Here is a 15,767-nt window from a genome sequence, read left to right on the forward strand (position 1 = left end):
TTTCATCATTGATATATAAACTATCAGACTGCGTGGTCGGTAGTAGTGGGTTTCAGTAGGCCTTTAATGTGTGCTGCCCTGAATAGGTCAATAAATAAAGCTGCTAAGTAGCAAAAAACTTCAATTGTAAACAAAACTAAATAATATCAACTCACGTCACAAGCTAAAAATGTGAAAGTTCACCATCAGATAGCACTGTTTGTACTCTTTCTATTTAATACAGAGCAGTATAGGGCAGGAATATTTAAAAAAAATAATAATAATTGGGGGGCTGGGGGCACATATCTAGGAATTTAAAGACCAGGGGCCTCATGTATCAGAATCAGAAATACTTTTTTTAATCCCCAAGGGTAAATTAAGATTTTCACCACAATCCCATTTGAAATCAAACAGTACAGGGAGAACAGGAAAAACAGCAAAATACTCCTGAAATATAGAGGATCTTTAAAGGCCTACTGAAACCCACTACTACCGACCACGCAGTCTGATAGTTTATATATCAATGATGAAATATTAACATTGCAACACATGCCAATACGGCCTTTTTAGTTTACTAAATTACCATTTTAAATTTCCCGCGGAGTTTCTTGTTGAAAACGTCGCGGTATGTTGACGCGTGCAAGTGACGTCTCATGTTGGAAAGGACATATTCGCAAAGCACCACTTGCGGCTAAAAGTCGTCTCTTTTCATCGCATAATTACACAGTATTCCGGACATCTGTGTTGCTGAATCTTTTGCAATTTGTTAAATTAATAATGGAGAAGTCAAAGTAGAAAGATAGAGTTGGGAAGCTTTTAGCCTTTAGCCACAAAAACACAGCCGGTGTTTCCTTGTTTAAAATTACCGAAGATGAAGCTTTACTATGGATGAGAGCAGTCAAGAGAACATGGATCCCGACTACATGTCAACTGGCAGTTTTCGGTGAGAAAATTGTGGTAATAAGTCGCCTCTTACCGGAGACTTCGGCGGAGCTTCCGTCCTGCTGCAGCTGCCGTGACTTCCCTCAGAGACTCTGGTGTCAACACACCCGTGGCCACACCCCTCCGACTTTCAGGTACTATTTAATCTCACTAAAGCACTAGCAACACAATAGGCAGATAAGGGGTTTTCCAGAATTATCCTAGTAAATGTGTCTTATAACATCTGAATCGCTCCTACTGCATTCGCCTTTGTTTTTTTGTTTATTTCTAGTCCTTCACTCGAAATTTCCTCATCCACAAATCTTTCATCCTCGCTCAAATTAATGGGGAAATTGTCGGTTTCTCGGTCCAAATAGTTCTACTTGCTGCAGGCTATGATTGTAAACAATGTGAGGATGTGAGGAGCCCTATTAACCCGTGAGATCTCGCGCACATCTTCTGCTACTTCCGGTAAAGGCAAAGCTTTTTTTATTAGCGACCAAAAGTTGCGAACTTTATCATTGATGTTCTCTACTAAATCCTTTCAGCAAAAATATGGCAATATCGCGAAATGATCAAGTATGACACATAGAATGGACCTGCTATCCCCGTTTAAATAGGAAAATCTCATTTCAGTAGGCCTTTAAAGACCAGGGGCCTCATGTATCAGAATCAGAAATACTTTATTAATCCCCAAGGGTAAATTAAAGATTTTCAGCACAATCCAATTCGAGATTAGACAAACATTACAGGGAGAACAGGAAAAACAGCAAAATATTCCAGAAATATAGAGGATCTTTGACTAGTATTTTTGCAGTAGGTCTTTAAAAATAGCAGAGTATTCCTGATATGTCAAGGATCTTTGACTAGTATTTTTGTAGCAGATCTTTAAAAACAGCAAAATAATCTTGAAATATAGAAGATCTTTGACTAGTATTTGTGCAGTAGGTCTATAAAAACAGCAAACTACTCCCGGTATATGGAGGATTTTTGACTAGTATTTTTGTAGTAGGTCCTTAAAAACAGCAAAATACTCCTGAAATATGGAGCATATTTAACTAGTATTGTAGCAGTAGTTCTTTTAAAACAGCAAAATAGTCCTGATGTAAAGAGGAAACCTTTGACGAGTATTTTCGTAGTATGTCTTTAAAAACAGCAAATACTCCTGAAATATAGAGGATCTTTGACTAGTATTTTTGGAGTAGGTCCTTAAACAGTGAAGTGAAGTGAATTATATTTATATAGCACTTTTCTCTAGTGACTCAAAGCACTTTACATAGTGAAACCCAATATCTAAGTTACATTTAAACCAGTGTGGGTGCCACTGGGATCAGGTGGGTAAAGTGTCTTGCCCAAGGACACAACAGCAGAATGCTCTTGATATACGTAGGATCTTTTACTGATATTTTTGCAGTAGGTCTTTAAAAACAGCCAAATACTCCTGAAATATAAAGGATCTTTGACTAGTATTTTTGCTGTAGGTCTTTAAAAACAGCAGAATATTCCTGATATGTAGAGGATCTTTGACTAGTATTTTTGCGATGAGTCTTTAAAAACAGCAAAATACCCTTGAAATACAGAAGATCTTTGACTAGTATTTTTGAAGTAGGTCTATAAAAACAGCAAACTACTCTAAATATATAGAGGATCTTTGACTGGTATTTTTGCAGTAGGTCCTTAAAAACAGCAAAATACTCCTGAAATATGGCGCATATTTGACTAATATTTTTGCAATAGTTCCTTAAAAACAGCAAACTAGTCCTGATGTAAAGAGGAAACCTTTGAGGAGTATTTTCGTAGTCGGTCTTTACAAACAGCAAACACTCCCGAAATATAGAGGATCGTTACCAGTATTTTTAGAGTATGTCCTTAAAACAGCAGAATACTCCTGATATACAGAGGATCTTTGACTGATATTTTTGCAGTAGGTCTTTAAAAAACAGCAAATACTCCTGAAATATAGAGGATCTTTGACTACTTGCAGTAGGTCTTTAAAAACAGCAGAATATTCTTGATATCTAGAGGATCGTTGACTAGTATTTTTGCAATAGGTCTTTAAAAACCGCAAACTACTCTTGAAATGTAGACAATATTTGACTAGTATTTTGCAGTAGGTATCTAAAAACACCAAAATACTACTGATGTAGTATTTTCAATAAATCTGAGATCGCTGAGAATTATTTTTTTTCAATCTAAGGCCTCGTTTACACTAAGCCGGATAAGGTTATTCAGGATAAATCTCACCTAACCTTATCTGTGCCCACACACAACAATGCCACCGTTTAAGACCCCCACCCCCTCCGTCGCAACGCGACTTGATACGTATGGGTGGGAAAAAGTGTTGTGGTATTTTAATTAACTACAATCCAGTGTACTGTGGGGCCCTATTGTAGTGAATCACAAATGACCCATCATACATGAATCAAATCTTTAATCGGCATGAGAAAGTAGACAATGCGATATTATTTAACATTTTATAACAAATACAATAATCCAACTAGGGATCTAAATATCTGGTCGGGACACTCCTCACTCTTTTGCCTTCAACCTCATTTTCCATTTTTGCAATCCAACCGGTGCTTTGAGGCTGAAAATGACGATCGTACTCCAAGGAGTCAACCACGGACTGCCCGTTAAGTGGCTCCTTCATGGCTTCACAGTAGTTATGGAGTACAAAACAAGCATACACAAGGAATTGTAGGTCAGTTTGGTTAATGTCCATGGCGCGGCGCGGTGAACCAAAGCGTGCTTTCAGTCGTCCAAACGCACACTCGATGACCATGACCATAAAGCAATCTTTGTAGTCACACACTAAATCACATCCATGAAAGGAAGGGACAACGTTTTTCGATAAGTGGAATTACAGCTGACCCGGACATTCGAAAGTTCTTTTGCGTTCTTTTGCGCGTTTCCTTCACTTAGGTATTCATGTGTGATTTCCACAAGGGTCTGTACATGTTGAAGAAGGAGGAAAACGGGCATTTCTGGATGACTCGCAGTGTTTCCCCCAGAAAATGTGTTAATTAAGGGGCCGTCGCTCCTGACAGGTGTAAGTGGGTGTAAGGAACACTGTAATTTGGCCTACTACTTCACAGACTATGGTGAAGTAGTAGGCCGGCTTCGTCGCGTGGAGAAGCCTACAATTTTTGGTTGTGTTTTCCGCTCCGTATGCTGGATGGCAATATACGATATATAACTTGATATTTTTTTCTGTAAAGTAAAAACAAAACAGAAAATAGTCCAAGTTACCTGAGATACTAAGTATGTCATTATTTTGACTGATTAAATATGGACTTACTAAGACAAAATAATGACTAAGTCAAATGAATGACTTACTGTAAGTAAGCGTTTGCAATAAGTGTTTGAAAAAAAGATTCAAAAGTGGGGCCACATGCTGACACATGTTCAAGTCATCATGCTTAATTTATTACAGCATTTGGGAAGCCTGTAGTTGATTTTTATTATGTAAATGTTATATTTTTTATTAACATGTGATAGCAGTGACCCTGCCATTCAAAACTAGGTTGCTACATTACTAATGATTAATGTAACTAAATTCAAATACAAATAAGGCAACAAGAGAAGTATCCTACAATTCTCTTTTGTAAAATAAATCTGAACAGCCGATATGGCCATGTACATCAACTATATGATTTACCGGAGAAGCTGGACAGGACAAAAAAAAAAGGTATTTTTTTTAATTTTTATTTTTAAGACTTTAGTTTAGGCTGTGGCGCTTTGTTGTTTGTCTGACTCGCTTCCATCTTTCCAGTGGTTAGCTCCGGTTGTTATGAATCTGGCTGTGGAACGTTCTTTGAGGCGTCACTTCCTGTGTGGGGCACTGTCTTTCTGACTTCACTTTCTCTCCGAAATCAATTTATAAACAATCAATGAGTCCATACAAAGCTATGAGCCGGAGATTTAAGAAACACACGGCACACTTACCTGTGTGAAAATTTGTCTGAGGAGGGGGACCTTAAACTCTGGTATAGTGTGGCCGAAACAGGGCTTAGGCTAAATGATTATTCGTTCAAGGGGACATGCACCTGGGGATAGGTTGATTGGCAACACTAAATTGACCCTAGTGTGTGAATGTGAGTGTGAATGTTGTCTGTCTATCTGTGTTGGCCCTGCGATGAGGTGGCGACTTGTCCAGGGTGTACCCCGCCTTCCGCCCGATTGTAGCTGAGATAGGCGCCAGCGCCCCCCGCGACCCCAAAAGGGAATAAGCGGTAGAAATGGATGGATGGATGGGTTATCCGGCTTAGTGTAGACATGGCCTAAGCATGGGACCTTGGAGAGGGGGTCCAGAATGAGGCCAAGGAAAAAAAACAACTCATAGCCATAGTACACATAAGCATGTTGAAAGAGGGAAATATCAAAGAACACAAAGGACATTAAAGACATTAAAATAGAAAAGCTGATGCAACCAGACATTTCTACATACAGCCACAAAAGTAAAAACAACAACAAAATCAATCAATCAATGTTTATTTATATAGCCCTAAATCACAAGTGTCTTAAAGGGCTGCACAAACCACAACGACATCGTCGGTAGAGCCCACATAAGGGCAAGGAAAAACTCACCCCAGTGGGACGTCAGTGACAGTGACAATGACGACTATGAGAAACCTTGGAGAAGACCGCATATGTGGGCAGCATATGAAGATAGCAGGTCCATTCTATGTGTCGTACTTGATCATTTTGCGATATTGCCATATTTTTGCTGAAAGGATTTAGTAGAGAACATCGACTATAAAGTTTGCAACTTTTGGTCGCTAATAAAGAAGCCTTGCCTGTACGAGGAAGTAGCAGACGATGTGCACGTGACGTCACGAGTTGTAGGGCTCCTCACATCCTCACATTGTTTATAATCATAGCCACCAGCATGTGCAATTCGGACCGAGAAAGCGATGAGTTCTCCATTAATTTGAGCGAGGATGAAAGATTTGTGGATGAGGAAAGTTAGAGTGAAGCACAAAAAAAAAAAAAAAAGGAGACGGTTCCAGGCGACGGCAGTGTGAGGGATTCAGATGTTATTAGACACATTTACTAGGATAATACTGGAAAATCCCTCATCTGCTTATTGTGTTAATAGTGTTTTAGTGAGATTATAAAGTCATACCTGAAAGTCGGAGGGCTGCGGTGAACGCCAATGTCTCTCAGAGAAGCCAATGGAGGAGCCAAGATCACAGTCTCCGGTAAGAGCAGACTTAATATCAGAATTTTCCCATCCAAAAACTTGGTGGTTGACGTAGAGAAACATGTTCGCTTGACCGCTCTGTGTTAAAGCTTCACAACAAACACAGAAACAACGGCTGTGTTTAGGTTGCTAAAGGCAGCTGCAATCCACCGCTTTCCACCAACAGCATTCTTCTTTATATTCTCCATTATTAATTGAACAAATTGCAAAAGATTCAGCAACACAGATGTCCACATTACTGTGTAATTATGCGATGAAAAGAGACGACTTTTAGCCGTAAGTGGTGCTGGGCTAATATGAGACGTCACAAACACGCGTCATCATTCCGCGACGTTTTCAACAGGAAACTCCGCGGGAAATTTAAAATTGTAATTTAGTAAACTAAAAAGCCTGTATTGGCATGTGTTGCAATTTTAATATTTCATTATTGATATATAAACTATCAGACTGCGTGGTCGGTAGTAGTGCGTTTCAGTAGGCCTTTAATGAGCCGGACGTGACATGAAAAAGAAGCAGTATGTTGTTTTTAGGAATTTTCTGCAAAAATGTTTGATAGCCCTGCTTTAGGGACATTCAATTTTAATTATCTTCAAAGCCAAACGGACATAGAAGTCCTTCATTTTTCAAAGGGATCAATGCATTTCAGTAATGACAAAACATATCAAACATTTCATCCGTCCATCCATCCATTTCTACCGCTTATTCCCTTTGGAGTTACGGGGGGCGCTGGTGCCTCACAGCTACAATCATTTTTGTTTAATTTAGTTTCGACTCTTTTGAATGTCTTTTCAAACTTTATTAATATAGCCCTTTCCATACATAAAAAAAATCAGATAAAGATTTCATTGAGTAAAAATCACTCGTTATGCAAATGTGTGCTAATTGACAAACGTGACATCATATGATCAAAAGGCCTTCCAAAGGTTTAAATAAAAATAAATTGGAGAGATTCAAGCCAAAAAAAGTACCAAAAATAAATGAATCCCTTTAAAAACAAAAACAAAGGACTTACATGTTATGGTTGGCTTTGAGGTATTGTCATACAACCCATCCAACCATCCATTTCCTACCGCTTGTCCCGTTCGGGGTCGCGAGGGCTGCTGGAGTTTTGCCTAATTGGAGACACGCTCGTTTTTTGACGATTTATTTATTTGATTCAACAAATACCCCCTTCTCACAACTGTCCTTCACACTCACTTTCTTCCTTCTCATGTTTGGAAAACAAAGTTAAGTGGATCTCTTGCTTGCAACTTAAAGCACAGCAATTAGCCGAGATACAGCGCTTGTCTCAAAACACTCTTAAGTGGAGGTACCACTGTACTTTATTTAGTTCACTTTGGCACTACTTTTCCCATTCAAAAGCATTCATCAAAATTTAATTTCTTTTGCGGTTTTCTTACCAAAATGTTTTTATTTATACTTGCGTATGCTTTAAAAAAAATAAACACAGGAAAAGCTAACACTAATGTAGAGTAATAGTTTACTGTACAACTTTATTCCCCTAAAACATGCCAAAAGTCCATGTGAGGGCTCTATAAAGCATGTGTGACATAAGAACATTGGTAGCGTTGACAGGAAGCGGCAATGTCAGTAAACCGCCTACGCAGCAGACCAGTGACTGAGTCATTCTGACAAAATCAATTTATCTCAGAAAATCCCTGCTGTGATCGTAAGGTCTTTAAACACACAGAACAGACGCTTGATTAGGTACACCTGCAAAGCTCTGAGTCAGAGTAAACAGAAAAGGATTTGCTATGGGCTAACAACCTTGTAGTGATGCAAACTTCCACCCATGCGACCCTTTGATATAATGATACTATTGGTATGAGCACTATCCAAACTAATAGGTAAAACAGCAACAAGAAATGGTTCAAGTGAGCTTCACCTGTCCTAATTGTGCTTGTGCTGTTAAATCGGCATGGCAAAGCACAAAGTATAATTTTGGTGTATGGGATGTATCAACTAAATAGGAAACCTTGAGCCAATATAATTCAAATCATCAAAAAAAGCAAGTATGTTTGTTGACTGACAATTTTATTAATTCCATATTAACAAGATGTTCATGAATCCAGGCGGGGAGGTCAATTTTACAGCAGGTGGGGTTGGTCAACAGGTTTTAAAACCTAATGAGCAGGCGCTGCAAAGAGAAAACCTCATTTAGGACAACAGGACAAAAAAACATCTATAACATTTTATTTTACTGACATCTAGAGGACAACACATGTTACAACATACTAATTGGCATACAGGCATCCCTCGCCGCATCTGCTTCAAATATTGTCTTTACTAGATTTTAGATTTTTTTTTATATATATGTACACGGTACAGGCCAAACATTTGGACACACCTCATTCAGTGGGTTTTCTTTATTTTCATGATTATTTACATTGTTGATTGTCACTGTGGCATCAAAACTATTAATGAACACATGTGGCGTTACACACTGAACAATAAAAGGTAAAATAACTGAAAACATGGTTTGTGTTCTAGTTTATTCAAAATAGCCACCCTTTGCACTGATTAGTTTTGCACTCTGCATTCTCTCGATGAGCTTCAAGAGGTAGTCAGGTTTTTTTTTTAACTTCCCAGGTGTCATAGTTTTGATGCCTTCAGTGATAATCTACAATTGAAATAGTCATGAAAATAAAGAAAACACATTGAAATGAGAAAGTGTGTTAAAACTTTTGGTCTGTACTGTATATACGTATATATTTAACAATTTATTTTAAAGCATAGTCTAAAAATGTTTGGTACTAAATTAGGCATTTTCAAGCATAAACATGGCTAACTAAACCAAAACTAGCAACGCCACAGTAGTATTAGCTCAATCAGACTGTGCTGTTTAGTATTGTGGCCACTGATTGGTTTAGCCTCAGGGAGCATTACAACATTAAACAGTGTAACAGGTGTTGTTTCATCTCCAGAGGGCACCCATGTAAAAAATTAAATAAACATTTTTTTTTTAGAAGTGCTTTAGCTATGGAAATGTTTGATTTAAAAATGATTCTTACTTTGCAGAAATCATTTTATCACGGTCATGTCCGGATCCAATTAACAGCGATAAGCGAAGGATGACTGTACTCCACAAAACAAGCTAATTGATTGAATTATAAATTTACACTATGTTGGTGACTGCCAATCAAAAACTACAGTATTTTTATAAAAACATGAGCAGGGAGGTTACTTACTGTCCTTCACAGCTTTCTTTCCTAGAATGAGGACAGAAAATACTGTAAATCACATCTGATATCCCTAAGACTGTGTTCCATTTATACCTTCACTGAGATAATTTATTTGGATTGCGACTGTGTCAAAAAAATATTGCACAAATATGGAAATACTATTGCAAATACCCAACTCACCTCCGTATGAGATTTTGTAGTAGAGAACCGTCATGATGCCGAAACCCACCCAAATCTCCGGGTATGCCTTGGTGTAGTAGGGGCCCATCTTGGACCACCAGTTTGCAAACATGCGCCCAGCCATCTGTGGGGGAAAAATGCAAAATCACAAACCACATTTAATTTGCTTATTTATGCTCATTCTCCAAAACATTTAAAAGAACTGAGAACCTGTGGAACTACACGAAATCTGACAAAATGGATCAATATCCTCTGCAGTTCAATTTGACATAGCAGGCTAATATTATTTCTGCACATAAACTGTTAGGACTACGGCTGTGTCAATAATGCTGCTAGACTTTTACTTGTCAGTCCATTTATGCAAAATGCCATAAAGTTACATTGTAAGGTGCATTCAACTAAGTATTTCTTAAAACTATAGTTTGTTACCAGTACGCTTTTTTTATTAAGCGTTTCTTACATATTCATTATATTAGCACCTTTTTAAGCGGTTATATTGTTACGTGTTCCATGTGATTTTGGAACCTTGTTTACATTGATTGTATGAGTGCTTTCCATGCATGTGTCAACATTTTCTTTCCTTTCTGCCTTGACAGAGAGGATTATAACCAGAGGAAGATTATATTTTAAATAAAAATGTTTATAGATCATCACAGCATTTTACAGTAAAAGAAAAACAATAAGACTGCTTTTATGTAAAATTCTGGCAACTGAGCTGCCACTTTTTTCCCACCGTAAACTCTACCGTTGTTTTTACAGTTTATTAATGTAAAATAAAAAAAGTATGTTATAAAAAGTAGAATTACTGCTAATATGTAGCATCATTTGAAAAGTCACTCGCTAGAGAATGAAGAGAATTTAATAGCGTCCGTAGTAACCTACCACATAGTGAAGGACAAATACTATTTGATTTCCTATTATGCAGCTCATTTTTATCTGACAATCTTGCGCTTTATGTTTTGGAAATAACTTGAATGTTTGTGCCATTGCTTAATAACTTTAATAAATACACTTTTGGTCAATTGACTTGGCAACACTAAATTGGCGCTAGTCTGTGAATGTGAGTGTGAATGTTGTCTGTCTATCTGTGTTGGCCCTGTGCGACTTGTCCAGGGTGTACTCCGCCTTCCGCCCGATTGTAGCTGAGATAGGCGCCAGCGCCCCCCGCGACCCCACAAGGGAATAAGCAGTATAAATGGATGGATGGATGACTTAGTTGTGATTTCCCAATCTGCATGAAAGTTTAAAAGTAGCATATATGAATGCAGTATGAAGAATGTTTTAATGTAGACACATAGAATCATCATACTGCTGTGATTGTATGCATCAAGTGTTCATTCAAGGCCAAGGCAAAATATATCGTATATCGCGATATGGCCTAAAAATATCGCAATATTGCCCAGCCCTAAAACATATACACTGTGGTGGCCACCGTGGTGTTCCACGGCATCGTTCGCTGGGGTGGAGGATAGTTTGACATTATTAAAATCATTGCTCTAGTAAAAAAATTTTAAATTACAAAAATATATTTTATCAAAGCGGGCAGCACGGTGTACCCGGGATTTGTGCATGTGCCTCACAATACAAAGGTCCTGACTTCAATATCGGGCTCGGGATCTTTCTGTGTGGAATTCGGATGTTCTCCCTGGGAATGCGTGGGTTCTCTCCGGGTACTCCAGCTTCCTCCCACCTCCAAAGCACCTGAGGATTTATAGGTTGAATGGCAACACTAAATGGTCCCTAGTGTGTGAATGTTGTCTTGTCTATCTGTGTTGGCCCTGCGATGAGGTTGCGACTTGTCCAGGGTGTACTCCACCTTCCGCCCGATTGTAGCTGAGATGGGCGCCGGCGCTCCCCGCAACCCAAATAGGAATAAGCTGTAAAAAATGGATGGGTGGATGTTATCTATCTGTGTTGGCCCTGCGATGAGCTGGCGACTTGTCCAGGGTGTACGCCGCCTTCTGCCCGATTGTAGCTGAGATAGGCACCCGGCGCCCCTCGCAACCCCAAAAGGAACACGCGGTAGAAAAATGGATGGATGGATAGATCATATATCAATAATTATCGATATCGACCGCTATAAAACACATATCGTGATACAGTTTTTAGCCATATCGCCCAGCTCTAATAAGGTGAATACGACCTAGCTAATTTTTGTTGTATATTGACAAACTGTTCTAATATTTCCAGTGTGTCGCGCCTATGAGCATAACATTTACGACAATAGTCATGTTGTTTGTCAAAAAGTAAAAGCCATATATATAACCGCAGCGGATGCTAACTAAATTAGCTTTAGTCTAGCTTGCAAAAGCTTAGCCCCGCGTGCATCACACACTTTGCGGTTGAATAAACATGTTCTACTTCCTAAGGGCTGCAACGTACAAAGTAAGGATTGGAATGATTTGAAACGTGCAAGTATTACCTTTGTGTTTGTCGCGCAGCAGAGAGAAGGTCAAGCTAGCAGCAGTCAGTCGCCCGATGTCAAAGTCGTGGTGGAAAAGCTTCTTCGACTGTAAAATATGCCGTCTGTTTCTTGATTGCCTCTCATAGGAAGCATGCGGTATTACACGTACTGTTGTTTGCTCTTTGTATTTATTCAAGCTATATTTTTTTAAAATTTGTATTATTAATGACAAACTCAGAATAAAAACAGAAAAATACATTGAAGTGGTAAATTAAAATATTGTCTTGACAAAAAAAAACAATTGTGTCCTTGGAATGAAATGTGTGTCGGGCAGAGATTGATGCTAACCTCGTTTTTGGGGAGATTTTTTTTGAACACATCAATAGATGGAAAACACTAGGGGTGCGAATGTTTGGGTGTCCCACGATTCAATTCAATATCGATTTTTCGGGTCGCGATTCAATTATAAATACATTTTTTTCGATTCAACGCGATTCTCGATTCAAAAACGATAATTTTCCGATTCAAAACAATTCTGTATTCATTCAATACATAGGATTTCAGCAGGATCTACCCCAGTCTGCTGACATGCTAGCAGAGTAGTAGATTTTTTTTTGAAAAGCTTTTATAATTGTAAAGGACAATGTTTTATCAACTGATTGCAATACTGTAAATTTGTTTTAACTATTAAACGAACCAAAAATATGACTTATTTTATCTTTGTGAAAACATTGGACACAGTGTGTTGTCAAGCTTATGAGATGTGATGCAAGTGTAAGCCACTGTGACACTATTGTTTTTTTTTTTTTAATTTTTTATAAATGTCTAATGATAATGTCAATGAGGGATTTTTAATCACTGCTATGCTGAAATTATAACTAATATTGATACTGTTGTTGATAATATTCATTTTTGTTTCACTACTTTTGGTTTGTTATGTGTCGTGTTTGTGTCACCTCTCAATTGCTCTGTTTATTGCAGTTCTGAGTGTTGCTGGGTCAGGTTTGGTTTTGGATTTGGATTGCATTGTTATGGTATTTCTGTGTATTGTTTTGTTGGATTGATAAAATAAAAAAAATCGATTTAAAAAAAAAAGATAATCGTTTCTGAATCATACATGAGAATCACGATTCAAATTCGAATCGATTTTTTCCCACACCCCTAGAAAACACCTGGCTGGCCTGGCATGTTGGACTGGTTCAAGCAAAGTAGAAACACAAAACAAGCATAATCAGGTAAGAATGACAACTATTCTATTGATTTAAAGTTAAAAGTTAAAGTACCACTGATAGTCACACACACACTAGGTGTGGTGAAATTACTCTCTGCGTTTGACTCATCCCCTTGTTCCAGCCCGTGGGAGGTGAGGAGAGCAGTCAGCATCAACGGTGTTCACGCTCAGGAACCATTTTTGGTAATTTAACCCCCAATTCCAACCCTTGATGCTGAGTGCCAAGCAGGGGGGTAATAGGTCTCATTTTTATGGTCTTTGGTATGTCTCGGCCGGGGTTTTAACTCACGACCTACCGATCTTCTATTATATCAGGTCTGTAAAGGAATGACCACCTGAAGACCCTGAAGCATTTCTAAAGGCCCAGCAGCACCTACTGAGGGCCCCCAGGTATTGTTATATTATCTTCTCTCTGGACTCTTACTATGTCAAGATCTGCTTATTTTCTCCAGATGTCAATATTGAATTAAAGTATTTTACAGACTTTTTGAAGTTTACTATGCACTAATTTCTTGATGTTATTTCAAGCTAGTTTAGCGGTTAGCTCAGCTATTAGCATGACTGCTCCTGGCTTTCTCTTGGTCCGCAACATGTTTAGCCTCGCCTTACAGTGATAGTGGTACAAATGCAGTTTATCTGCCGCAATTGAGATTAATATTAGTGCATTGCATGGTACTGTGTGCTTGGTATTTTATGTATTTTATGTTAGTTTTTTAGTTAGTTAGTTTACTAATTTCTTCGGCCAGTATTATTTTTATCTATTTATCTGAGTACCATGTTATTATGTTTTTTATGTGTCATTATGAATTTGCACTAAATTAGTTTGCTTGGAATTTCGTTGTACAATGACAATAAAGATATATCATATTCTATTATCAACTTAGGTGAGCGGCTCCTCACTGTGTATGGAGACACATAAATTACCTGTTAGCTAGACAGTGGGGGGAGTAAACATAAATACAAGGTCAGCCAGAGGGGATTGGCATTTGTGATTGGCATTAAAGGTATTAATCAGCAATAGCGACGAAGTACTTGTTCATAAAAATCATCCGATACTGATAGATCCAAAGCTGTAACAGCTTCCTGGAAGTTTTTCTAGGGTTCCTTACATGTTCTTCTTCGCCAAACGCCTCCAAGCACAGGTTTATGGAACTTGTTCTGGGCGGCCTCAAATTCTGTTTTTGTTGTCTTTAGTAAACACTATTTACTTTTAACAAAGTTTTGAGTTTATTAATTGGCGGTGCATCTTCTGCAGAGCTGCTGGAGTCTGCAGGGGACTCCACAGACCCAGAGAAACTTGCATCCCTGACTGATCCCCAACTTAAAAGGTATCAACCAGCTTTAATCAGTTTTATCATTTTCAAATACATTTTGAGTCTAAGCATTTTTAATGTTGCAACATGCAATAGGGTCGTTAAAAATGCCGTCTGAAATGGCAACAGATAAAAAAAAAGAGGGCCTGAAGCCACATCCTCTTCCTCGCTTCTGCAAAGATTTCCATCGTCCCTTGCTACTGGATAGTGTTCAGTCAGCTGAATCGCTTCCTGGACGCAACAATGGAAGTCAAGACGGAGTTGCCAAAGCAGAAGTTTGCCAAATGAGGCAGACTGGTAGCAGGAGAAAACAATCTTGGCTGGAAGCTACTTTGGAACAAGATGATGATCGCATTCTAAAGACTGCTTGGAGCATTTATAGTGCATCTGTGACCTAGTAGGACAAGGGTGTCGTTTTTATCGCGGCCTATGTCGCAATGAGGGCTGCCCTCAGAGAGCCACATTAAATGACATAGCAGACCACATCAAATGATGTGGCGTACCACATTCCTCATTGAATGACATGAAGGACCACATTAAATGAAATGGCAAACCACTTTGAATGATGTGGTGGACCACATTAAATGACATGGATTAACTAGTTGGATGACGTGATGGGCCATACTAATTTATGTGATGGGCCATATTTAAATGATGTGGCGTACCAGATAAAATGATATGGAAGTCCACGTTGAATGACTTGACAGGCCATTTTAAATGAAATGGCAACCCACTTTGAAGGATGTGGAAGACCACATTAAAAGATGTGATGGACCACAATAAATAACATGGATTAACTAGTTGAATGATGTGATGGGCCACATTAATTACGTGATGGGCCACATTAATTACGTGATGGGCCGGATAAATGTCGTGGCAGACCACAGTGAATGATGTAGAAGAACACATTGAAAGATGTGACGGGCCAAATTAAATGAAAATGCAAATTGTTTTGAATGACGTGGCACCACATCAAATGACATGGAATACCTAATTGAATGACGTGACGAGCCACACTGAATGAGGTGTCAAACCTCATTGAATTATGTGGAAGACCACATTGAATGAGGTGTCAAACCTCATTGAATTATGTGGAAGACCACATTGAATGATGTGACAAGCCACTTTAAATGAAATGGCAAACCACTTTGAATGACGTGGCACCACATTGAATGATGTGGTAGACCACGTTGAATGACGTAGTGGAGCACATCAAATGATTAGGAATACCTCATTGAATGAAGCAACAGGCCACAATAAATGTGGCAGACCACTTTGAATGAGGTGGTATACCACGTTGAATGACGTGATGGGCCACATCAAATAAAGCCTCAAACCATGTTAAATGATGTGG

At 38.6% G+C, this 15,767-nt stretch overlaps 2 protein-coding genes across 2 annotated transcripts in view; one reads left to right on the forward strand and one right to left on the reverse strand.

Moving 5' to 3' along the window:
- The window catches only part of LOC133542047 (nesprin-2), a 261,954-nt gene that overhangs the window by 2,136 nt on the left and 244,051 nt on the right, over positions 1–15,767 (forward strand). The window contains exons 2-5 of the mRNA XM_061885855.1: positions 13,035–13,104; positions 13,223–13,283; positions 13,416–13,490; positions 14,356–14,428. The gene's annotated coding sequence lies outside the window, so the exon portion shown is untranslated. The remainder of the gene's footprint in view (positions 1–13,034; positions 13,105–13,222; positions 13,284–13,415; positions 13,491–14,355; positions 14,429–15,767) is intronic.
- Positions 8,121–12,021, reverse strand: atp5mj (ATP synthase membrane subunit j). Its single transcript, XM_061885986.1, has 4 exons — positions 11,888–12,021; positions 9,466–9,589; positions 9,292–9,312; positions 8,121–8,240 (listed from the first exon to the last, which is right to left on the reverse strand). The coding sequence occupies exons 2-4, from the start codon at positions 9,587–9,589 to the stop codon at positions 8,227–8,229; spliced, it is 159 nt and encodes a 52-aa protein (XP_061741970.1). The 5' UTR covers positions 11,888–12,021; the 3' UTR covers positions 8,121–8,226.

This window comes from Nerophis ophidion, linkage group LG24 (genome assembly GCF_033978795.1).
Source record: "Nerophis ophidion isolate RoL-2023_Sa linkage group LG24, RoL_Noph_v1.0, whole genome shotgun sequence".
In the NCBI taxonomy this organism is placed as follows: Eukaryota; Metazoa; Chordata; class Actinopteri; order Syngnathiformes; family Syngnathidae; genus Nerophis; species Nerophis ophidion.

Excerpts from the sequence above, each read along its gene's own strand:
- atp5mj (XM_061885986.1), bottom strand. The coding sequence starts at position 9,589 with ATGGCTGGGCGCATGTTTGCAAACTGGTGGTCCAAGATGGGCCCCTAC. Across the intron at positions 9,313-9,465 it reads CTACAAAATCTCATACGGAG|GAAAGAAAGCTGTGAAGGAC; the intron begins GTGAGTTGGGTA and ends TCCTCATTCTAG.